The 26,388-nt window shown below is 44.8% G+C and overlaps 1 protein-coding gene across 2 annotated transcripts in view; it reads right to left on the bottom strand.

Moving 5' to 3' along the window:
* DDN (dendrin) overlaps nt 1-26,388 on the bottom strand; it is a 38,485-nt gene that overhangs the window by 7,656 nt on the left and 4,441 nt on the right. Inside the window, exons 1-2 of one of the 2 annotated variants that reach the window (XM_040425524.1) lie at nt 18,810-18,866; nt 15,748-15,936 (exon numbers count right to left, since the gene is read on the bottom strand). In XM_040425524.1, the coding sequence (XP_040281458.1) occupies nt 15,748-15,936; nt 18,810-18,835 (215 nt within the window). In that variant the 5' untranslated portion in view covers nt 18,836-18,866. Of the gene's footprint in view, nt 1-15,747; nt 15,937-18,809; nt 18,867-26,388 lie in introns of those variants that run through there. The other variant, XM_040425525.1, reaches the window with a different exon arrangement.

The following is a 26,388-nucleotide window of genomic DNA, read 5'->3' on the forward strand; positions in this document are numbered from 1 at the left end:
CAGTGTGGGAGAAATTACTGTGTGAGGGACACTACTGTGTGGGAAAGATATGGGGGACACTACTGTGTGGGGGCAGTGTGGGGGAAATTACTGTGTGGGGGACACTACTGTGTGGGAGCAGTGTGGGGGTAAACTACTGTGTGGGGGGCAGTGTGGGGGAAATTACTGTGTGGGAGACACTACTGTATGGGGGCAGTATGGGGGACACTACTGTGTGGGGGAAATGACTGTGGGGGCAGTGTGGTGGAAACTACTGTGTTGGGGACACTACTGTATGGGGGCAGTGTGGTGGAAACTACTGTGTTGGGGACACTACTGTGTGGGGGAAATTACTGTGGCGGGCAGTGTGGAGAAAACTACTGTGTGGGGGAAACTACTGTGTGGGGGCAGTGTGAGGGAAACTACTGTGTGGGGGCAGTGTGAGGAAAACTACTGTGTGGGGGCAGTGTGAGGAAAACTACTGTGTGGGGGCAGTGTGAGGAAAACTACTGTGTGGGGGAAGTGTGGGGGAAACTACTGTGTGGGGGACACTACTGTATGGGGGCAGTGTGGGGTAAATTACTGTGTGGGGGCAGTGTGGGGGAAATTACTGTGTGGGGGCAGTGTGAGGGAAACTACTGTGTGGGGGCAGTGTGGGGGAAACTACTGTGTGGGGGACACTACTGTGTGGGGGCAGTGTGAGGGAAACTACTGTGTGGGGGCAGTGTGGGGGAAACTACTGTGTGGGGGACACTACTGTATGGGGGCAGTGTGGGGTAAATTACTGTGTGGGGGCAGTGTGGGGGAAATTACTGTGTGGGGGCAGTGTGGGGGAAACTACTGTATGGGGAAACTACTGTATGGGGAAACTACTGTGTGGGGGAAACTACTGTGTGGGGGACAGTGTAGGGAAAATTACTGTGGCGTGCAGTGTGGGGGAAACTACTGTGTGGGGGCAGTGTGGGGGATACTACAGTATGGGGGCAGTGTGAGGAAAACTACTGTGTGGGGGCAGTGTGGGGGAAACTACTGTGTGGGGGACACTACTGTATGGGGGCAGTGTGGGGTAAATTACTGTGTGGGGGCAGTGTGGGGGAAATTACTGTGTGGGGGCAGTGTGGGGGGAAACTACTGTATGGGGAAACTACTGTGTGGGGGAAACTACTGTGTGGGGAAAACTACTGTGTGGGGGAAACTACTGTGTGGGGGAAAGTGTTGGGGAAATTACATTGTGGGGCAGTGTGGGGGAAACTACTGTATGGGGGACAGTGTAGGGAAAAATACTGTGGCATGCAGTGTGGGGGAAACTACTGTGTGGGGGCAGTGTGGGGGATACTACAGTATGGGGGCAGTGTGGGGGAAACTACTGTGTGGTGGCAGTGTAGGGGACACTAATGTGTGGGGAAAATTTGGGGGACACTACTATGTGGGGGCAGTGTGGGGGACACTACTATGTGGGGGCAGTGTGGGGGACACTACTATGTGGGGGCAGTGTGGGGGACACTACTATGTGGGGGCAGTGTGGGGGACACTACTGTGTGGGGGCAGGGTGGGGGAAATTACTGTGGGGGAGAGACACTGCAGTGTAGGGGAAATTACTGTGGGGGAGAGACACTACTGTGTGGGGGCAGTGGGGGGGACACTACTGCGTGGGGGACAGTGTGGGGAAAATTACTGTGGAGGGCAGTGTGGGGGAAACTACTGTGTGGGGGCAGTGTGGGGGACATTACTGTGGGGGACACTACTGTGTGGGGAAAGTTTGGGGGGACACTACTATGTGGGGGGCAGTGTGAGGGAAACTACTGTATGGGGGCAGTGTGGGGTAAATTACTGTATGGGGCAGTGTGGGGTAAATTACTGTATGGGGGCAGTGTGGGGTAAATTACTGTATGGGGCAGTGTGGGGTAAATTACTGTATGGGGCAGTGTGGGGTAAATTACTGTATGGGGCAGTGTGGGGTAAATTACTGTATGGGGGCAGTGTGGGGTAAATTACTGTATGGGGGCAGTGTGGGGTAAATTACTGTATGGGGGCAGTGTGGGGTAAATTACTGTATGGGGGCAGTGTGGGGTAAATTACTGTATGGGGGCAGTGTGGGGTAAATTACTGTATGGGGGCAGTGTGGGGTAAATTACTGTATGGGGGCAGTGTGGGGTAAATTACTGTATGGGGGCAGTGTGGGGTAAATTACTGTATGGGGCAGTGTGGGGTAAATTACTGTATGGGGGCAGTGTGGGGTAAATTACTGTATGGGGGCAGTGTGGCGGAAATTACTGTATGGGGGCAGTGTGGCGGAAATTACTGTATGGAAGCAGTGTGGCAGAAATTACTGTATGGGGCAGTGTGGGGGCAAATTACTGTATGGGGCAGTGTGGGGCAATTTACTGTGTGGGGGCAGTGTCGGGCAAATTACCGTGTGGTGGTAGTTTGGGGCAAATTACTGTGTGGGGGCAGTGTGGGGGAAATTACTGTGTGGGGGAAATTACTGTGTGGGGGCAGTGTGGGGGAAAATTTTGTGCGGGGGCAGTGTGGGGGAAATTACTGTATGGGGGAAATTACTGTATGGGGGAAATTACTGTGTGGGGGCAGTGTGGGGGAAATTATTGTGCGGGGGCAGTGTGGGGGAAATTACTGTATGGGGGCAGTGTGGCGGAAATTACTGTATGGAAGCAGTGTGGCAGAAATTACTGTATGGGGGCAGTGTGGTGGAAATTACTGTATGGGGGCAGTGTGGCGGAAATTACTGTATGGAAGCAGTGTGGCAGAAATTACTGTATGGGGCAGTGTGGGGGCAAATTACTGTATGGGGCAGTGTGGGGCAATTTACTGTGTGGGGGCAGTGTGGGGCAAATTACTGTGTGGGGGTAGTGTGGGGCAAATTGCAGTGTGGGGGAAATTACTGTGTGGGGGAAATTACTGTGTGGGGGCAGTGTGGGGGAAATTACTGTGCGGGGGCAGTGTGGGGGAAATTACTGTGCGGGGGCAGTGTGGGGGAAATTACTGTGCGGGGGCAGTGTGGGGGAAATTACTGTGCGGGGGAAATTACTGTGCGGGGGAAATTACTGTGGGGGGGGAAATTACTGTGCGGGGGAAATTACTGTGTGGGGGCAATTACTGTGTGGGGGCAATTACTGTGTGGGGGCAATTACTGTGTGGGGGCAATTTCTGTATGGGGCAGTGTGGGGGAAATTACTGTATGGGGCAGTGTGGGGGAGATTACTGTGTGGGGGCAGTGTGGGGGAGATTACTGTGTGGGGGCAGTGTGGGGGAGATTACTGTGTGGGGGCAGTGTGGGGGAGATTACTGTGTGGGGGCAGTGTGGGGGAGATTACTGTGTGGGGGCAGTGTGGGGGAGATTACTGTGTGGGGGCAGTGTGGGGGAGATTACTGTGTGGGGGAAATTACTATGTGGGGGCAGTGTGGGGGAAATTACTATATGGTGGCAGCATGGGGGGCCTTGCTATTGGGGAGGCACTGTAGGGGCAATTCTATTATTTCTGGGGACACTATACAGGGATTATTGCCTGGAGCACAATATAGAGTGTTAATATTAATAGGGGCCCTCTAGGGGACATTAGGGGTAATTTATAAACTGGTGTAAAGTAGAACTGACTTAGTTGCATAGCAGCCAATCAGATTCCACCTTTCATTTTTGACAGCTCTTTTGGAAATCCAGTTCTACTTTACACCAGTTTGATAAATTACCCCAATTATGTCACTATTTTTTTCAGCAGTATAGTACCTGGGGCATTGGGGGGCACAATGGGCACAGTATTGGGGGTGGCAGCAGGATGACACTGTGGGGACACCAGGATGGGGAGGTTGATGGAAAAATTTAGAAATCTAACGTGTCTGTGTTACAAACTCTGTAGAGACGAGATGCGGCTGAAAGAATTTGTCATGGCGGTCTAACGGAGGAGAAGAGGAAAGAGAAGGTCTACATGACAGGAGATGTCCCTGGATGTAAGAGGTATGTGGTCAAGTATTGGGGGCGAGGGTGCCAGAGAAAAGACACGCCCCGGGTGCCAAACACCCTGGGCACGCCACTGTATAAGCTGTTATATGACCTATTGTGATTAATGGATCCTGTGTTATCTATACAGAGGTGTTACTTGTCATTGTAATTATTGTCATGGTGATGCGATGGCTACTCAAAAGTAATGTGTACTTCATATTATTAGGTCTAGTGGCCAGTGCGAAAACTGCATGATTTCAGGTATTTTTTTTTTATATAGATAGTGACATGGAAAATTAAAACAAAAATCACCAAAAATTCTAACAAAAATATGGTTAACATAAAAATGTGATTTAAATAATAGGTCACTTTCTGATGACTCATTCCCTTTAAGTGACAATATTGTTGCCAGGCAAAAAACCAGCTAAAAAAAGTAAATATTAATTCTTTCCATACTACATTGAGGGTGGTGTTTTGTGGCTGTTCTTGATGCAGTTTTTTTACTTAGAAGTGGGCTGGAAAGGAATGAGAAATACTGTATAAAGAAAGGACTTCTCCTTTCTGCTGGATCCACTTTTGTCTTTGGCTAAAAAAAAACCCTCAAAAAACCCTATAAAACCCTGTGTGTGACAACACCCTAAAGTGTAACTGTCATTTCCAAAAAACGTTTGACATTTCATGTCAATAGTTTTGATCAGTGGGGATATTAGTAAGAACCCCACCAATTGTAAAAACAAGGAGGGAGAAGCACTCCGCCGAGCTCTGTCTCTCCTCACTAGCTAAGGTTGGGCTCTATAAAAAAAGACTACGGGGGAGATTTATCAAAACTGGTGCAAAAGAAAACTCACTTAGTTGCCCATAGCAACCAGATAGATCCTTTCATTTTCCAAAGGCGCTATGAAAAATAAAAGGTGGAATCTGATTGGTTTCTATCGGCAACTAAGCCAGTTTTTCTCTTTGCACCAGTTTTGATAAATCTCCCCCTATGAGTCTGTTCTCAGAGGAAGCAATCATTTGGGGTCTCAGCACCCAGACCTACCGTACATATATTAAAACTTTTGACGTGTCACTGTTGATTGTCAAAACATTTTTGAAAAATCAATTACTCTTTCACTTTATCTCTAACTTTCAGAAAAGTCAAACTAAGGGTCCTATTCATACATCTGTAACGTGTTTTGTGGATCCACAGATCCGCAAAACACGGACACGGCAATGTGCGTTCCGCATTTTGCGGACCGCACATCTCCGGCACTTATAGAATAGGACATGTTCTATTTTTTTCGGGAATGGAAGTGCGGACCCGAAAGTGTATTTCCTATGCTGAATCCCAAGTGGGTCATGAAAATGCTGCTCCATCTCTGGCTTTAACTGTTGGCTAGAGGGAAATCCATAAAGGTCATGTTTAGGTAAATAAAACAAATATAATTTTAAAAAATGTGCCCATTTTATGTCATTTTTATGAATGGTGCAAATAAGCAGAGGAAGTTAGAAACTGTATAAAGTGATCTCTTAAAGTTCCCAATAATTAAAAGTGTCTACAGACAATAAATACATTTTGAAGGAACCATCCCTCAAGACAACATCTAGCATCACCAGCTTTCCCATTATCATGCACGTTTTGCTCAGCCATGTCTAATCCATGAGGGTCTGTAGGCCCCCAGAGACATATTCCAAACTATTGTTATGGCGAGTCATATTTCAGATCACATGAATTGGTTGCCAGTAATATGTTTTACAAATAACTATAAAAGCATGCAGTGTAAACTATATCCTATGTATACAGTTAGTACTATAAACTTTCTGTTCACCAATGAGCTTGTATATGCCTTGTCTAGCTGTAATACAATATCCTGTGACATACCAACATATCTACTGATTAAATACATAATATACTTTAGAAGGCTAAGACTTTTTTGCATGGAAACTTCATCTCAAACACTATTCTTACCTGGGTGGAAGGTTTCTGACGTCCCGCAGGACTGTGTTACACCTGTAGCTCTGTCAGGCTTGTCTGCATATCACTCCTCCACCCAGGTGGAATATGTTTAGTTTTGATCTCAACATCAAAAGGCACAAGCAAATTAAATCTTACAACTTCCTATTTAATGAGATATAGCAAAGAAGCAATAAAACCCTACTCTACATATAAATGTATAAAATACATACTGTACAGATTGGCAATCAGTATATACAGTAGCTCTATACTGGCCCACGACACTGAAATCTGTGCATTGTTCCTCATTTAATTTTATATTTTACATAATAAGAACAGATAATTGACTACCACATGTTGCCAAACACCACCCACCATGGTCACCAATGGCTGCAAATCTGTGTGGGGACTAGCCATTGCAAATAAATAGGGGTTCAACCAACTGCAGCTTGACCATCTTACCCTAGGGTTGTTTTGGCCGGGGCTGATTTTGTTGAATTGTTTCATGTCCATTTAATATAATAGGGGAATCTGCAAGGTCAGCCGTTCAGCTTGAGGTTCTTGGGCTGTGATGCCCAATATGTTCCAACCGGCCATTTGAATACTAAGATAGATAATGTCTACTTTATTTTGCATATGTGCATAGGTCTCACATACGGTATCACAGTGTGGTTACAACTGTAAGTATAGGGATAGAGGCCCTAAATTATTCCTCTGCTGTAGTGGCCTCATGGAGAAACCTCTACTAGGCAGCAATCTGCGGCATTCTGCAATACAGGGCTCCAGAGTAGCCTATCAATCTCCCTCCACAGGCCTGGAACCTGGGATTAACTAAATTAGAAGACCAGGTAGGGGAGGGGGTGGGGATGCTACTCTGAAAGGGGGCTCCCCAACTTTTCCCCCCTAAGCAAACTTGTCTCTCCATATCATCTCCCCTCTCCTTAGGGATGAAAGGGTTAAAGTCAGTACTTTTACCCTGACCATCTCTACGTATACACTGTAGTATTTGTATGGCGCTTCTGAGGAGGTACTTTGGGCTGCACTGTTGCATTTGTTTAGTCCTGCTGGGAACGTATGTTGTGTTGCACTATATGGTGTTTGTGTTATAATGCTGGGGAGGTGCGATGCTGTAGTATTTGGTGCTGCTAGGAGGTATTATGTACACTGCATGGTTGACACATTGGCGGATCCAGAGGGGGGGCAACGGGGCAATTGCCCCCCCCTCCCCCCGAGCTGCTCAGAAGTGGGGGCGGCGGCCGCAGGGCACAGGGAGATGAGCGCTTCCATTGTGGAAGCGCTCATCTCCATAGTCATCTGTATCGCCGTCCTCAGGACATTGATACAGAAGGCTGTCCCTTCCTCTGATAGGCTGCAGGCACTAGGCCGGCGCAAGCGGCGCGATGACGTCATCGCGCCGCCTGAGCCGTACAGCGTGGGACACAGGCCGGAAGAGGCCTGCATCGCATCGTTGACATGGCGGTAAGTATAAGTAGTGTTTTTTTATTTTTTATATGTACAATAGTTTTACTGGCACATTAGGGGGGCCTCTTGTTACTGGCACATTAGGGGGGCCTCTTGTTACTGGCACATTAGGGGGGCCTCTTGTTACTGGCACATTAGGGGGGGCCTCTTGTTACTGGCACACAGGGCTGGGACAAGGTCCACCACCAACAGAGACTGAGCTGCCCAAGGTTTTTTACCAACACAAGCGAACTTACATTTTGGCGTCCCCGACCCCCCCTTCCCCTTCAGCTCACCTGGGGGAAGGGGGGATGCGCCAAAATGTAGGTTCGTCCCATAAGACGCAACTAGGTTTTAGAGGAGGATAATAGGAAACAACCCTCCATGTCATATTTCTCCCCTCCATGGCACAGACAGACTACAGACATTGTCTCCGGCCCATCATGTAACCCCATCCTCACCCATGTCACATTTCTCCCCCTCCATTAGATTGCTCTAACACCTAAAGAAAAATTAATTTTTTTTTAAAACCTGATGTTTCTCCAGATCATCTTATGCTAAAAGTAGTGGTAATAGAGTCTCAAAGGTCTATAGAAGCAGGTACACTATTTTTACAAACCTTTGAGACTCTATTAACACTACTATCAACATCAGGTCATTTAGAGAAACAGCAGGTTTTTTTAAATTATGTTTTTCCTTTAGGTGTTATAACATAACTTTCATTTGATTGCTGTAACACCTAAAGGAAAAATCATTTTAAAAACCTGCTGTGTCTCTAGATGACCTTATGTTGACAGTAGTGTTAATAGAGCCTCAAAGGTCTGTAAAAATAGGGTAACTGCTTCTAAAGACCTTTCAGACTCTATTACCACTGCTATCGACATAAGGTCATCTTGAGAAACAGCAGGTTTTTTATTTGATTTCCTTTAGGTGTTCAAGCAATCAAATAAGTTATGTTTTAACACCTAAAGGAAAAAAATAATTAAAAAAGCTTGCTCTTTCTCTAGGTGACCTTATGTTTATAGTAGTGTTAATAGAGTCTCAAGGGTCTATAAAAGCAGTTACCCTATTTTTACAGACCTTTGAGACTCTATTAACACTACTATCAGCATAAGGTCACCTAGAGAAACAGCAGGCTTTAAAAAAAATCCCTTTAGGTGTTAGAGTAAATTGCAATCAAATGAATGTTATGTGTTAAGATTAGGGTCAGAAGCAGACAAGCAGGGCTTTGTTTAGCCTCTTGGGTATCTTAGTTTTTACATTCATAAAGCTCCACATTGAGCTTCCAGCAGCAGACAGATGCCAGGGCACTTCTGTGGTCACCTCACCTGGGCACATGGTCTTTGCTCAGCAGAGTCCTGCTATACATGCTGGCTAGATGCTAGAATGGATTTGTTAGAAGGAGGTCTGTGACGTCACTGGTCACATGCTCCTTCATGGTCACATGATCCACTGTGAGAACGCCTGCCTGCTGCTGTGTTCAGCTCCAGAGAGAAGGGGGTGTGAAAGGATGGACCAATGGCAGGGCAGCTAGCTGATACTGGCCAATCAGCAGCCTCCTGCTCCTATCTACAAGCGCAGCTTAGAGTGAACACTGGCTGGGGAGGGCGCCTGGCAGCGCTGCGCTGCTGGCAAGTAAGTGATAAAAAAAAAAAGAAAAGAGGTTTGTTTTTCCGCCCACCCCAGCCTGCGCCCTGAGGCTGGAGCCTCCCCAGCCTCTGTGTCGGCCCGGCCCTGCTGGCACATTAGGGGGGGCCTCTTGTTACTGGCACATTAGGGGGGCCTCTCGTTACTGGCACATTAGGGGGGGCCTCTCGTTACTGGCACATTAGGGGGGGCCTCTCGTTACTGGCACATTAGGGGGGCCTCTCGTTACTGGCACATTAGGGGGGCCTCTCGTTACTGGCACATTAGGGGGGCCTCTTGTTACTGGCACATTAGGGGGCCTCTTGTTACTGGCACATTAGGGGGGCCTCTTGTTACTGGCACATTAGGGGGGCCTCTTGTTACTGGCACATTAGGGGGGCTCTTGTTACTGGCACATTAGGGGGGCTCTTGTTACTGGCACATTAGGGGGGCTCTTGTTACTGGCACATTAGGGGGCTCTTGTTACTGGCACATTAGGGGGGCTCTTGTTACTGGCACATATGATTATGGCATCTATGGGGGCACATTTTACTGGCACGTTATTGGTGGGCACTATAGGGGCATCTACTGAGGCCACAAAGAAGGGGTATTTTATATGGGGGGCTCTGTACAGTAGCATTTTATACTGGGACACATTATGGTGGGTACTATGGGGAAGGGGGTAGAGGAGTACTATGGGGTCATCTATGGGGGGCACTAAGAAGGGGTATTTTATACTTGCAAATTATGAGGGACATTGAGGGAATCTACTGGGGCATTATATATTGGGCATTTTATACTGGTAGATTATGGGGGGCACTAGGAGGAAGAGGAGCACTATGGGAGCATTTACTGGGGGCACTATATAGGGGTATTTTATACTGGCACATTATGGGGGCACTATGGGGACATTAGCTCAACTGGGGCATTACAGGGGGGTATTTTTTGCACTGTCTATTATAAGGAGAATTATTACTACTGGGGGGGCATTAATGTGGGCTTTATTACTCCCCCATGGTATGACCCCCTAGTAGCAGCACTAGCCTCTCCCTGCTCTGCTATCCCTCTGCCCCTTCTCCAAATCCTTATTATGAAATCTTTCTCATTAGGATAAAACACATCAGCTCCACCGACCCCCCAGCCAAAGTGTTGAAGTGGTGTACGAGATCCCCAAGGGCCAAGCCAAGTAATTGTAAGTTTTCATGTGAAATATGTTTATGTTATACACATATAGCATACACTGTGCCACACAATATACAGTATACCACTACACTGTGCCACACAATATACAGTATACCTCTACACTGTGTAGTCTTGTGGCGGCGGACTGAAAATAATCTGGAAGTGCCCCTCCCGAGACCAGCCTCTGGAACCACCACTGGGTTGACAAGTGGGTCCCCAGCAGCACTATGGATTGCCTTGTGATACCGTAGTAGAAAAAAATTGATAAGCCCATGTTCTAGCAACAGGATCATTATTACAAAGCATAACACAAGCAATAAAATGATCACAGCATCAGGTCTCCTAAGAGAGAAAAAAAAGTTTAAGAAAAAAAAATTCTGCACAAATAAATAACAAAACCATTTTTCTAAAAAATTTAGAAACAGTGAAATATATAAAAAAATACACATTTGGTACTACTGCAAACATAATGACCCATAGAATAAAGATAAAAGGGGAGATTTATTAAACTGGTGTAAAATGGAACTAGCTTAGTTGCCCATCGCAACCAATCAGATTCCACCTTTCATTTTTCAGAGCTCCTGTGGAAAATGAAAGGTGGAATCTGATTGGTTGCTATGGGAAACTAAGCCAGTTCTACTTTACACCAGTTTGATAGATTTCTTCTAATGAATTTAAAACTGATGGTGCATGCCTTAAAAAATATTGCCAATAACTAATGTGTACCCCCAAATGGTGCCACTGAAGAAAAACAAACCTACATGCCTACATCAATGGATACATCAACGGGATCATAAAAAATGCTGCAATAAAAAAAAAAACTAAAACTGCTGTATCCTCAAGGTCTAAAAATGAACAGGCAATATCTGCATATAACTGTAGGATCAGCTCCCAGAGTAAGTTTTATTTGTGGGCCCTAGGCAACCCAGTCCAACACTGCCCAAACCCCCTTTCAATTCAGTGACCAGAACTTGGTACAGAACATAGGTATGGATGATATATATATATATATATATATATATACAGTTGCAAGAAAAAGTATGTGAACCCTTTAGAATGATATGGATTTCTGCACAAATTGGTCATAAAATGTGATCTGATCTTCATCTAAGTCACAACAATAGACAATCACAGTCTGCTTAAACTAATAACACACAAAGAATTAAATGTTACCATGTTTTTATTGAACACACCGTGTAAACATTCACAGTGCAGGTGGAAAAAGTATGTGAACCCTTGGATTTAATAACTGGTTGAACCTCCTTTGGCAGCAATAACTTCAACCAAACGTTTCCTGTAGTTGCAGATCAGACGTGCACAACGGTCAGAAGTAATTCTTGACCATTCCTCTTTCAGAACTGTTTCAGTTCAGCAATATTCTTGGGATGTCTGGTGTGAATCGCTTTCTTGAGGTCATGCCACAGCATCTCAATCGGGTTGAGGTCAGGACTCTGACTGGGCCACTCCAGAAGGCGTATTTTCTTCTGTTTAAGCCATTCTGTTGTTGATTTACTTCTATGCTTTGGGTCGTTGTCCTGTTGCAACACCCATCTTCTGTTGAGCTTCAGCTGGTGGACAGATGGCCTTAAGTTCTCCTGCAAAATGTCTTGATATACTTGGGAATTAATTTTTCCTTCGATGATAGCAATCTGTCCAGGCTCTGACGCAGAAAAGCAGCCCCAAACCATGATGCCCCCACCACCATACTTCACAGTTGGGATGAGGTTTTGAAGTTGGTGTGCTGTGCCTCTTTTTCTCCACACATAGGGCCAGATTTATCATTACTCTGACAGCTCACTCCACTTTAACATATGGCTAAAGTCAGTTTTAGCCAAGTCAGATTTATGATTGGCCCTTTAAGACTGTAATAAATCTGGTTTGACGGTAGCAGTTTATCCGTCAGTAAGCAGCTTTACAAAAGTCGCACGTTTTTATGAAAAAGTCACACGTTTTTATGAAAAAGTCGCATGTTCTATTAAAAAGTCTCATAAGATAAGCATGGTCCTCACTGGAGTGAAATTGCGACTTTTTTGCGACTTTTTAAATAGTCCCAATAGTAAATCTGTCTAAAGATTCATTTACATAAGAAAACACGCCCACTTTCAGAAAACTGGCGAGCATAGTGCAGAGCAGAAAAAAGTCGCAAATTTGTGCGCAGTTTTAGCGTTTGGGACTTTTTCCCTCCATTATTCTGACCTGAGCTAATGATAAATCTGGCCCATAGTGTTGTGTGTTTCTTCCAAACAACTCAACTTTGGTTTCATCTGTCCACAGAATATTTTGCCAGTACTGCTGTGGAACATCCAGGTGCTCTTGTGCAAACTGTAAACGTGCAGCATTGTTTTTTTTTGGACAGCAGTCGCTTCCTCTGTGGTATCCTCCCATGAAATCCATTCTTGTTTAGTGTTTTACGTATCGTAGATTCGCTAACAGGGATATTGGCATATGCCAGAGACTTTTGTAAGTCTTAGGCCTAGTTCACACGAACGTATGGCTTTTATAGTTTTTTGCGGTCCGTTTTTCACTGATCCGTTGTTCCGTTTTTCCGTTCCGTTTTTCTGTATGGCATATACAGTAATTACATAGAAAAAATTGGGATGGGCATAACATTTTCAATAGATGGTTCTGTAAAAACGGAACGGATACGGAAGACATAGGGATGCATTTCCGTATGTGTTCTGTTTTTTTTTGCGGACCCATTGACTTGAATGGAGCCACGGAACGTGATTTGCAGGCAATAAAAGGACATGTTCTATCTTTCAACGGAACGGAAAAACGGAAATACGGAAACGGAATGCTTACGGAACACGTTCCGTTTTTAATGCGGAACCATTGAAATGAATGGTTCCGTATACGGAACACAAAAAAACGGCCCGTACACTCGCAAAAAAAACGATCGTGTGAACTAGGCCTTAGGCCTAGTTCACACGAACGTATGGCTTTTATAGTTTTTTGCAGTCCGTTTTTCACGGATCCGTTGTTGCGTTTTTGAGTTCCGTTGTGTTTCCGTTTCCTTTCCGTTTTTCCGTATGCCATATACAGTATACAGTAATTACATAGAAAAAATTGGGCTGGGCATAACATTTTCAATAGATGGTTCAGCAAAAACGGAACGGATACGGAAGACATACGGATGCATTTCCGTATGTGTTCCGTTTTTTTTGTGGACCCATTGACTTGAATGGAGCCACGGAACATGATTTGCGGGCAATAATAGGACATGTTCTATCTTTCAACGGAAAAATGGAAATACGGAAACGGAATGCATACGGAGTACATTCCGTTTTTAATGTGGAACCATTGAAATTAATGGTTCCATATACGGACCGTATACGGAACACAAAAAAACGACCCGTACACTCGCAAAAAAAACGATCCGTTTTTGCTGAACCATCTATTGAAAATGTTATGCCCAGCCCAATTTTTTCTATCTAATTACTGTATACTGTACATGGCGAACGGAAAAACGGAAAAGAAATGGAAACACAACGGAACGGAAAAACGGATCCGTGAAAAACGGACCGCAAAAAACTATAAAAGCCATACGTTCGTGTGAACTAGGCCCTTAAGCTGATACTCTAGGATTCTTCTTCACCTCATTGAGCAGTCTGCGCTGTGCTCTTGCAGTCATCTTTACAGGACGGCCACTCCTAGGGAGAGTAGCAGCAGTGCTGAACTTATAGACAATTTGTCTTACCGTCGACTGATGAACAGCAAGGCTTTTGGAGATATTTTTATAACCCTTTCCAGCTTTATGCAAGTCAACAATTCTTAATCGTAGGTCTTCTGAGAGCTCTTTTGTGTGAGGCATCATTCACATCAGGCAATGCTTTTTGTGAAAAGTAAACCCAGAACTGGTGTTTTATAGGGCAGGGCAGCTGTAACCAACACCTCCAATCTCATCTCATTGATTGGACTCCAGTTGGCTGACACCTCACTCCAATTAGCTTCTTGGAGATGTCATTAGTCTAGGGGGGGGTTCACATACTTTTTCCACCTGCACTGTGAATGTTCACATGGTGTGTTCAATAAAAACATGGTAACATTGAATTCTTTGTGTGTTATTAGTTTAAGCAGACTGTGATTGTCTATTGCTGTGACTTAGATGAAGATCAGATCACATTTTATGACCAATTTGTGCAGAAATCCATATCATTCTAAAGGGTTCACATACTTTTTCTTGCAACTGTATATATATACACTAGAACAGTGGTTCTAAAACTTGAGTAAGTATCGCAGCTTAAGGGGCACCATCCAGCAATGTTTCATTGATGGTCACTAGGTCTCTCGATATTCAACAGCATTGCCGTCCTCAGAATGGCAATACAATTGAAAGCTGTAGTGGGGCACGGGAGCTGATATCTCCCTGCCCTGCTGTTCACTCTGGCTACATGGACTAGGCCTGAAGCCAAACCATCATCACGCCGCCTGTGCTGGGCTGCAAGCAGGCTAGCACGCAGGATGGAAGAGGCCAGCAAGGCATTGCAGACAGTGGCATGGAGGTATTTGTGTTTGTCAGGGGCGGACTGGGAACTTATAGTGGCCCTGGAAAAAATACTAAAAGTGGCCCCGTTTGGTAGTCGGGTCCAAATTAATGGAAGGCAGGGCCAGCAATACTATATTGTGGCACATTATACCACCGCAACAGAGTCAAATACCACAGTCCATCACAATATACTGCTAGCAGCACAAAATACATCCCCAAAAACATCCACTGGCCGGCCGTGAGGAGGGCTCAGGCGGCCCCATGTAAGGTCTATGGCTGATCCGCCCCTGGTGTTAGTTATCTTTCTTTGGCAGCATGCTGTATGCTACTTTGGGGGGAGGGGTTGTCATAACTATAACTGAGGGAGCACTATGGGAACATTGGTACTACTGGTGGCAATATAAGGGGGCATATTTTTCTACTGGCATACATTATAAGGGGGCATTAGCACTACTGGGGGCATTATTTTCTACTGGCACACATTATGGGGGATCTATTACTACTGGTGGGCAATATGGTGGATGTCATTACTACTGGCAGCACAATAAGGGGGCATATTTATTATTGGGGCACACTGTGGGGGCTTTATTACTATTTCCCTATAGGCAGGCATTATTACTTATGGGGACAGTATGGTGGGCTCTGCTACTACTGGACACTATCAGGGGAATTATTACTACTGGGAGAATTGTGGTAGGTTTTATTACTACTAGGGGACTATGGGGAACATTATTAGTTCTGGGGAACATTGAGGACATTAATACTACTGGGTGCACTGTTGGTGCACTATTACTACTAAGGACACTCGAGGGGGTTAATCACTGTTTGTGGGACTTGTGGGAGCACAAGCTTTTCTGGATCACACTTGACCATGCAAAATGACCCTAAGTATAACAAAAAATAAGAATGGTAATGATTGATTGCCATACATATTTGAAGCATCATAAACACTTATTCCACCCCTCCTATATTGCAGATGATAGAATAAAAGTAATACAGAAACAAAGACCCCAGATGACAACCTAAATTTTTTTTATAGAAATAAAAAAACGTAACGTTCAGCTTAAAACAAGGGTGAGGCTGATGTGACAGCTGTGTATACTTAACTTCCATACATATATTTACCTGCCAGGTACAGTGCCATATTTGCCTCTGTCATCTGCTGATCTTCTGGAAATATCAGCGGCTGTTCTGTAATTATCTTGGTTTCTACCTGGTAAAGTACTATATTTCAGGAGATTGTCGGGCTGCCTTCTGGGATTTGTACTGTACACCCAGGAGCCATCTAAGTCCATCCATTTGTGACTGTCCATCCTAAAAAGTAATAAAAAGAAGAATGCAGAAGAATAGAAACTCTTTCACTCTAGGGGTTACCAACACTTCTTTATTAATGCATACAAATAATATATTTATTTGCCATATCTATTGTCTCATACCAAATCCAGATGTTTTCTTTTTCATTTGAATGCATTATAAGAAAAGCATGATTCTATACAAATGTTTTATATTTTTGAGGACTGAAAATAAAGAAATGCACTAGTTGAAGCCTGCAATAATGATTTACATTGTGAAGTGACCAAGCGACACTAATGATGGGAATACATTTAAATGGCTGTGGCATATTTGGCCGACTGCTCTCTCTCTCTCCTGACTCCCACAATAGACATGTACACTTGGGCACATGAATGGGGAAAAAGGAGTAAGCTACTGTCAGACACCTGTGGCGCAGTTATTATCCCCAAGAACAAAACGATTAGGCTCCTTGCAGACGAGCGTGTCCGGATTAGGTCCGGATGCGTCCCGGTGCATTGCGGCAAACCCGCACGAGTAGGAACGCAATTGCAGTCAGTTTTGACTGCGATTGTGTTCCGATGTTCAGTTTTTATCATGCGGGTGCAATGTGTTTTGCACGCGCCTAATAAAAAACTGACTGTGGTACCCAGACCCAAACTACTTCACAGAAGTTCAGGTTTGGGTTAGTTGTAGTGTAGATTGTATTATTTCCCCTTATAACATGGTTATAAGGGAAAATAATAGCATTCTGAACACAGAATGTATCGTACAATAGGGCTGGAGGGGTTAAAAAATAAAAAAATAATAATTTAACTCACCTTAATCCACTTGTTCACGCAGCCGGCATCTCTTCTGTCTTGTTCTGCGAGGAATAGGACCTTTGATGACGTCACTACGCTCATCACATGGTACGTCACATGATCCATCACTATGGTGTACTATGCATTCTGTATTCAGAATGCTATTATTTTCCCTTATAACCATGTTATAAGGGAAAATAATAATGATCGGGTCCCGATAGTCACCTAGCAACCGTGCGTGAAAATCGCACTGCATCCGCACTTGCTTTTCTATGGGGCCTGCGTTACGTGAAAAACACACAAAGAGGAGCATGCTGCGATTTTCACACAACGCACAAGTGATGCGTAATAAATCACCGCTCATGTGCACAGCCCCATAGAAATGAATGGGTCCGGATTCAGTGTGGGTGCAATGCATTCATCTCACGCATTGCACCCGCGCGGAAATCTCGCCCGTGTGAAAGGGGCCTAAGGCATGCTGAAATCTTTGCCTGATCCTTATCTCCCCAACATTTGCTGTTGAGGGAGAGTAGGGAGGTCCCCATACAAAACAGATGGTCAACCATCTTGCCGGCATTAATCTAATGCGTATGGTCAGTGTGGAACATACACTGAAAAATAAACAAAATCTCAGCAATTCCTCTCCTTTGATCCTAACTTTTCTCATATTGCTATCAAAACTGAGAAATATACAGTATAAAGAAGATCAGACATTTTCCTCAACCTTCTCACAAAACTCAGAGCAGAGCTATCTCTGGCTGTAAGGCAACTGTCTGCCCTGAAGGTACGCCCAAACAAGATGTAGAAAAAAAGCATCACAGATATTGATTAGAAAGTTTTACACGCATATTTTTTTCAATTTGCAGTGGATTAGCGTTCCTGAATCACTAGAGGTTGCCATGACAATCAGCAGCCTAAGAAAGGTCTGCAATGTATGTCAGCCTATCAGGTACTGCCTAAGTATTGCACTGTATTATAGAACTGATCAAAGGTATGTGTGTTTAAGTCCCATAATGGGACAAACAAATGTAAAGAAATAACATTAAAAATTTACAGGAGAAATTATCCAAAGTAAAAAAAAAAAAACATTGGCAGTGGCAGAAATGTTGTTTCTGTTCACTCCCTCCCTTCCAGAAAAAAAAGAATAAAAGTTAATCAATAACTTATCTACCCCAATGTAAACCACAATTTGTCCAGCACTACATCAATGGTAAAATAATAGAATTATAGCTCTTGGAATACTGCAATGAAATTCGTTCACGCTTCGTTTACTGGTAAAAGATGGATTGCGTTATGGATTCCGTTACCACGGACCATAACGCAATTCTATGACGGAATGAATAACGGAATGCCTTTAGAGGCATTCCGTTATTCATTCCGTCATAATAGAAGTCTATGGGCTGCAAAACTGATCCGTCCAGTTTCCATTATGCAGGAGAGTACTCCTCTGCATAACGGAAACGGGACGGATCCGTTTTACAGCCCATAGACTTCTATTATGACGGAATGAATAACGGAATGCCTCTAAAGGCATTCCGTGGTAACAGAATCCATAACGCAATTCTGCTTTTACCACCAAACGAAGCGTGAACGAATTTCAAAATATGAAATTGGCTCATCTCTAATTGTAATGACCCACAATAAAACTTAGTCAATGCAAAAAAAAACTAACAAATATGTTCTATGGCTTCAAAATTTCTAAGCTCATTGTTCTACAAATCATCATGTCCCTTAATAGCCATGAGGGTACATGCCTATTCTTACATTTCCAGACAATATTAGGATAAGAGGAAACTAACAAAACATTTGGGCGTCATTTATCAAACTGGTGTAAAGTAGAACTAGCTTAGTTGCCCATAGCAACCAATTAGATTCCACCTTTAATTTTTCAGAGCTCCTTTGGAAAATGAAAGGTGGAATCTGATTGGTTGTAATAGGCAACTAAGCCAGTTCTACTTTACACCAGTTTGATAAATGACCCCTTTTGTTTACAGGAGAGATAGATAGATAGATTATTGACAGACAGGATATAACAGCAAAATTCCTAAGGCACAATCGACAAACTATGCAAACTACAGGTTTCTCAGTACACACCTCAGTGCAGGAGCAGCAGCAGACATCTGTACACACTAGCATCAATGTTAGCATGCTTGCCGTAGTTATATTACTAATGCCATAGCCTCCTCCAAGCTAAGGAATCCCAATTATTGGCCTTAATATGTTGAAAGCAAACAAATAATAAATCCTTCATTACTGAGGTCAACCCAATACAAAACTCCTCCATATACTCTAATAAAAGTGTTCACATGACAAATGATCCAACAATTTACTCAAACTTAGACATTTGCATCATCTGAAATTATTTATAATATTATTAATAGAGTGATTTTTCCCAAGTTCTATTTTTCCTATGAAGCAGAATGACTATTCTGGTTCTATTCTGCTGTTCTTCAGAATTAGTTAGAAAAATTCCTCAGCCTCCAAATGTATTATTATTTGCGGGCTGATAACATGCTGGAGTAACATTTAAAGGGGTTGTTTGGCAGAATTCAATTATGGGGCAAAATGGGATAAAAAAAAATAAAAAAAAGCATTACACACCTGAACAAATGCCCACTGCTGTCTTTCCGACGCTTACTGGGTGCCCACTGCTCTCCTCTTCCGTAAAATGCATAGAGATGCCTACACAGCCAATCACTGCTGTTTGTTTTTCTGAAAAAACAGTATTTCTTATATGTTGGTATCAGACATTCAGTAGTAGTCAAAGAAGAAGCACCACTGCACTAAACTCCTGGTGAATAAAGTACCAAAAGTCCACTTTATTCCATATATAGCAGATACACTTACACTGAAGGCAAGGTTTCAGCCATAAAAGGGCATTTTTTGAGCTTCGTGCAGTGGCATTTTCTTCTTGGACAATTACAGATGCCAGGTGGAGTCAGAACCCATTGATGCACAGCCAATATGTGATGGTGCTGAGGAACAAGGAACAAAAGTGTACCTGAGTTTTCAAAACAGTTTGCGTAATGGTTGTGCTTCTTGTAATTGTACAATCATAACTATGAAGGAACTGGTTCTTTTGGGCATTCTATTTCAGCCATTTTATTCCCTATTTCAGCTGCACAGCTAGATGTATTTCTCTCAGAAACAGGGTGCATATCCCCTCTGACAGTACTGTATGCAGTGACCTTACTTTCCTTACTTCACACTATGTTTGCTTTCAGATCTGGGGCTCAGAAAGCTGATAGAGAGCTAAATCTTGTAGAAGGCTTGCACAGTAAAATATCAATTTTTGCAGATGACGCTAAACTGTGTAAAGTAATTAACACGGAAGAGGACAGTATACTACTACAGAGGGATCTGGATAGATTGGAGGTTTGCGCGGATAAGTGGCAGATAAGGTTTAACACTGACAAATGTAAGGTTATGCACATGGGAAGGAATAATGCAAGTCACCCGTACATACTAAATGGTAAAACACTGGGTAACACTGACATGGAAAAGGACCTAGGAATTTTAGTGAACAGCAAACTAAGCTGTAGAAACCAGTGTCAGGCAGCTGCTGCCAAGGTCAATAAGATAATGGGTTGCATCAAAAGGGGCATAGATGGGGGGGCGTGGCTTGCTCATGGCAGAGTAGGACGCATGGAAGTGAAGCTCTCCCGCCATCTCCACATTACTGGCTATTCTGACGAATTTACCTGCCTTTCCGAAGTTCTTGATGGGTCGCAAAACAACCAAGGGGCCGCAGGAGCCCATTCAGCAGCCGGAGGGTTCCGGAATCCAAAAGTTTTTTGGCTCGCAGTCGACCGTTATGGGGCCTACAGAGACGCCCAAGATGGCGACCGGGAGAAGTCTGTCCGCGGCAGTTGGAAACACGAGCCCGCCTTCCTCAGACAGGGAGCCCAGGAGCCCGTCATCAAGTGCCGCGGATGGGGACTGGGATCTCCGTTCTTATTTGCAAGCGCTGCCCACTAAGGAGGACCTGGCGCAGTCGGTTGAGAGGTTGGAGCGGACTTACCGATCCGAGATGGAGACCCTCAAGGGGGAAATTAAGCACCTGGGCACCAGGGTGGAGGCCTCGGAGAGGATGCAGGAGGCCTTCCACGACCAGCTGGAGGAACAGCATAAGGTACTTTCGGCTCATTCTCAGCAGATCACCCACCTGCTATCCCATGTGGACGACCTTGAGAACCGTCATCGCAGGAATAACCTGCGGATCCGGGGGGTGGCAAAGTCGGTCCCCATGTCTGAACTGGAAGCGACAATTCAAACATTCTTTGGTTCTCTGCTAGGGGACTGTGTACCGCTACCGGTGGAATTGGATCGCCTGCACAGGGCCTTAGGCCCTAAATCTAATGATGCCTCCAGACCGAGGGATATAGTGTGCAGGGTGAAGTTCTTCAAGATAAAAGAAGATATTTTGAGAGCGGCCGGACAGGCGGACACTCTTGAACTAGGGGGGTCTGCAGTTAAGATTCTGCCGGACCTTTCCAGGCGCACTCTTCAACTCCGGAGGGCGGTGAGGTCCTTACTCACCTTATTAAAGGAAAAGGAGATCTTATATAGATGGGGCTATCCATTTCAGCTGCATGCCAGGAAGGATGGCAGATCGGCGGTGTTCAGAGAACCAGAGGACCTCCCCAAGTTTCTGGAGATCTTTTCACTCCCTCAAGTCTCACTGGCAGAGTGGCCGACAGTTCCGGGGCCTGCGCCATTGCCCCAGAGGGAGAGGTGGTCTGAGGTCTCCCCAAGGGCCTCCAAACAGAGGAGGTCGCCTTGACTGCGGATTCGCTAGTTTGGGGGTCGCATAAGTGTTTCTAGGGCCGATTAAATGGCCGCCGGTGAGAGTACCAGTGGTTGCCCCATATAAATGTGGTTACAGCCGGTAGGCTGTCCTGTTATGTTCTCTTGAGTTTACTTTTCATATTTCATTTAGGGATGGTGGGGAGGGGCCTTCTTCGTCAAATAGGGCTTCCTCTTCTCCCTAAGTTCTGTGGGTAGTGGACAGACGTTATGGTCCACCGCCTAGTGTTACTTATATGTAATATTGCTGCCTTGTATTACGAGGGCTTATATGTTCCATGTCTTTGTTGTGTGTCTTCCCTGGTGTGTCTTGTCTTCCCTTGGGTAGTGTTCTTACCCTATAATCTTTGGTATCCATATTATTATTTGATTATTATTACACAGTGCTATGTCATCCATTAAGGTTGGCTCTTACAATGTTAATGGCCTGAATGAACCGGTTAAGAGGAACCAGGTATTATATAACCTCCACAAACAGAGAGTGGGAATAGCCTTCTCACAAGAGACCCACTTTAAAACGGGCCATGTCCCCACCTGTAGAAATAGATACTTCCCCACGTGGGCTCACAGTACTTATGCTGATTCTAAGTCCAGGGGGGTTGCTATAGCCATTCACAAAGATGTGCCATGCACCATTCTGAATTCTTGCCAAGATGTCCAGGGCCGTTACCTGTTCTTGAAAGTTAATATTAGCTCTAGATTGCTGGTTCTTGCTAACATTTACTGTCCCAACACAGGTCAGAAGGGTTTTGCAGATGTGGCCTTTGCAGTGTTGGAGGACTTTGCGGACGGCGTGTCGATTATCCTGGGAGAGGACATTAATCTCCCTCTGGACACTAAATTGGACACGTCATCAGGTGGGTCTTCAATCTCCCCTGGGGTGGCCTGAGCTTCCAGAGACACCTACACTCGCTTCGTTTAGTAGATGTATGGCGGATTCTCCATCCTACGGTGAAAGACTTCACGTTCTTCTCCATTGCTCATAACTCATACCACCGCCTAGACTATGTTTTCATTTCACACGAACTGTTGGATCTGCGTCCGACAGCAGGGATAGAACCTGTCCTCTTTTCTGACCACTCGCTGACGTGGGTTGCTCTGGGTTTGGGGGATCCCACCTGTACAAAGGGCTCTTGGAAGTTGAATGATAACGTGTTGAGGGATAGTGTGTGTGTGGCTGACATTAAAGCGGCTATTGCGGAGTTTGTGGAAGTTCACGAGGTGGATCCCTCTAGTTCTACAATTAAGTGGGAGGCTCTTAAATGTGTGATAAGGGGTCGCTTGATTTCTCACGCTTCCAGGTTAAAGAAGATGCGCTCCATGCAGATTGTTGAGTTGTTACAGAAATTGGCCGAGTTAGAAGGGTGCCATAAGAACAGCCTAGATTCGAGGGTCTATCAGGAGCTATGCAATGTCAGGAACGCCTTGCGGAAACTCATTGACCAGAAATATCTAGTGGCCAGAGACAAACTTAAGCGTTTGTTTTATGGCTTGGGGGACAAAAGTGGTAGGCTTCTGGCGAAGACATTGCGCCCGCGGATGGCCTCTGGTTATATTCCATCTATCAACTGCAGAGTGGGAGGGAATGTACATGCTACCGAGGACATATTGAAGGAGTTTCAGGCCTACTATGAGAAGCTGTATAACTTGAAAGGTAAATAGGCGGATCTGGCACCTGAACTTAAAGTTCAGAAGATCAGACAGTACTTGTCAGGGTTGAAGGGGCCTAAATTGTCGACTGAGGTAAGAGAAGACTTAGAAAGGGAAGTGTCTGAACAGGAGATTAAGGGGGTCGTGAAACAGCTAGAAGTGGGTAAGTGTCCAGGCCCAGATGGGTTCACACCACATTTTTATAAAAGATTTCTGGACGAGGTGACAGGGCCTTTGAAGAATATGTGTAATTCTATTGCTCGGGGCGCTATGTTCCCGGCGCAGGCCTTGACGGCACACATCTGTGTTCTCCCTAAACCATGGAAGGACCCTTCGGTTTGTAGTAACTACCGACCAATTTCTTTAATTAACATTAATGTTAAGATATACGCTAAAATTTGGGCAAACAGACTGAAGGTTCACATTCCTTCCCTGGTTTACGCGGATCAAGTGGGGTTTGTACCTGGTAGGGAATCGAGAGACAATACTATTAGATCCCTAGCGCATATTGCAAGAGCTACAGCCACCAAATCGCCTCTTTGCCTACTCTCAGTAGACGCGGAAAAAGCTTTTGACCGAGTCGATTGGGATTTCCTGAGAGAGACCTTAAAGGCATTCGGTCTTGGCCCTAACATGCTGCATAGGATAATGGCTCTCTACAATAAGCCAAGAGCCCAGGTGAGAGTGAATGGCGCGTTCTCTTCCCCTTTTGAGATCCACAACGGGACCCGCCAGTGGTGTCCGCTGTCCCCCCTGCTGTATATTCTGGTCATGGAGTTTCTTGCAAGGGTGCTTAGGGCTAATGTGTCCATACGAGGTCTATATTTTGGATCCCTAGAGTCTAAAATTGCCATTTACGCAGATGATCTATTGATATATTGCTCCGACCCGGTGGTCAGCCTACCGAATATTACGAAAGAGTTTTCTTTATTTGGGGATTTAAGTAACTTCAAAGTGAACTTCCATAAGTCCGAGATCTTGAATGTCACGGTTCCACACACCACTGTGCAATCCTTAAGACAGGCTTTCCCATTCCAATGGAGGACGGATTACATATCATATCTAGGGGTGTCTATTCCATCCCGTTTAGAGAACCTATATCAGTTGAATTTTGCCACACTATTGTCAGAGATTAAGAAAGATCTTTCCGCCTGGAAACATTTACCTCTGTCGTGGTTTGGAAGGATACACGCGTTGAAAATGAATGTACTACCTAGGATTTTGTACCTTCTTAGGACCATTCCCATTCCACTGCCGCGTGTGTTCTTCAAAACCATGCGCTCTATGTTTCTTGATTTCATCTGGGCAGGGGCTTCACCTAGACTGGGGATTAAGTTTCTCATGAGACCTAAGGTCGGGGGGGGGGGGGCGGGAGTCCCTGATATTACCTCCTACCACAGAGCGGCAATCCTTGCGTATATATTAGATTGGTTCCATAGTGGGACTATTAAGCGGTGGGTCGGCTTTGAAAAAGATTGAGGTTGGGGCTCCTCCTCAGAATCTTCTTTGGGTACCTAAATCTTTAAGCAGTAGTAGGCTCCTGTTTCTCACGGCAGGTGTTCTTCAGGTGTGAGACAGGTGCGCTGTTTCATCGAGGTGTACGTCCTTCCCGGGTCCTATGATGCCCATTTTTGATAACCCAGGTTTCCCGTTGGGAGTGGAGAGGGGGGAGATTTTGGGTTTAAGCAAGGTGGAAGATGTTAGAGTGCATCAGTTGGTCACGAGGACCTCAATTCGACCGTTAGACTCTTTTCCAGGACGAAGCGAGAGGGGTGCGTGGATACTGTATAGGGGGGTTAAGAATTTAATTTTATCCTTGGGCCTGATAGCTGCTCTATATAGGGATTTAACTCCCTTTGAGGCATTGTGCTCGCAATCGTCCCCGCCTACTCATTTGGTGTCTCTGGTGTACGGGCTGCTCCAGGAGAGTGTTGGACCTCCCTCTTCCTTGCCTTATGTTCGGGCGTGGGAGAAAGAACTAGGCAGAGAATTTTCTGCAGAACAATGGGTTAAGGCATTTACGCTGTCTCATAAGTCCTCCATATGTTGCAGGGTGCAGGAAAAAAATTATAAGATCCTTTCAAGATGGTATAGGACTCCTTCTGTCTTGCACTCCTTTTATCCGGATTGTTCAAATATATGTTGGAGATGTGTGGGGGCGGTTGGCACGATGTCCCATATTTGGTGGCAGTGCTCGAAAATAGTTCCTTTTTGGTCTGCATTAAATGAGTTGTATAATCAAGTAACAGGTGCTACAACCAGATGGACTCTAGAAGAAGCTCTGTCGATGATACCTGGTTCCATTCAGTTAGCAAAACGGGGTCTCCTGAGATTTTTTGTACAGGCGGCACATTTGGTGGTGCCGAGGCACTGGAAGCCTTAGGATGTCCCACAGGTTGGGGAATGGCTAGAGACGTTTGAAAAAATACGTAGGATGGAGGAACTAATTGCTGAAGATGAAGAGGCTGATCAGAAATATTTGAAATTATGGATGCCTTGGCTTCTTTTTAAGGGGTCTCAGGCGTTTCATGATTGGCTGGAGCAGGCCAGTACCTCTCCAGTTACTTTGGGGTGATGTATGTGGTTTCATGTGGGGATACCTTTCCTGTCTTTCCTCCCCCATACGTGTCTTGTGTGTTTTGTCTTAGTTTGTCTTGTCTTGGTACTTATGCACGGGCTCTATGGGGTAATTATTCCTGTATTGGCAGGTTACTACTTTGAGCAGGTCTTAACATTCATGTTTAGTAGCCATATTGTCAATATTTTGATGTGCATTCCTCATTATATTTGTACATGATTTTTCATCTATATTTGTGTTCCTCCATAATAAAATTATTGAACAACAAAAGGGGCATAGATGCCTGTGATGAGAACGTAGTCCTGCCACTTTACAAATCACTAGTCAGACCACACATGGAGTACTATGTACAGTTCTGGACTCCTGTGAACAAGGCAGACATAGCAGAGCTGGAGAGGGTTCAGGGGAGGGCAACTAAAGTAATAACTGGAATGGGGAAACTACAGTACCCTGAAAGATTATCAACATTAGGGTTATTCACTTTAGAAAAAAGACAACTGAGGGGAGATCTAATAACTATGTATAAATATATCAGGGGTCAGTACAAAGATCTTTCCCATCATCTATTTATCCCCAGGACTGTGACGAGGGGACATCCTCTGCGTCTGGAGGAAAGAAGGTTTGTACACAAACATAGAA

Source organism: Bufo bufo, chromosome 3, assembly GCF_905171765.1.
Source record: "Bufo bufo chromosome 3, aBufBuf1.1, whole genome shotgun sequence".
In the NCBI taxonomy this organism is placed as follows: domain Eukaryota; kingdom Metazoa; phylum Chordata; class Amphibia; order Anura; family Bufonidae; genus Bufo; species Bufo bufo.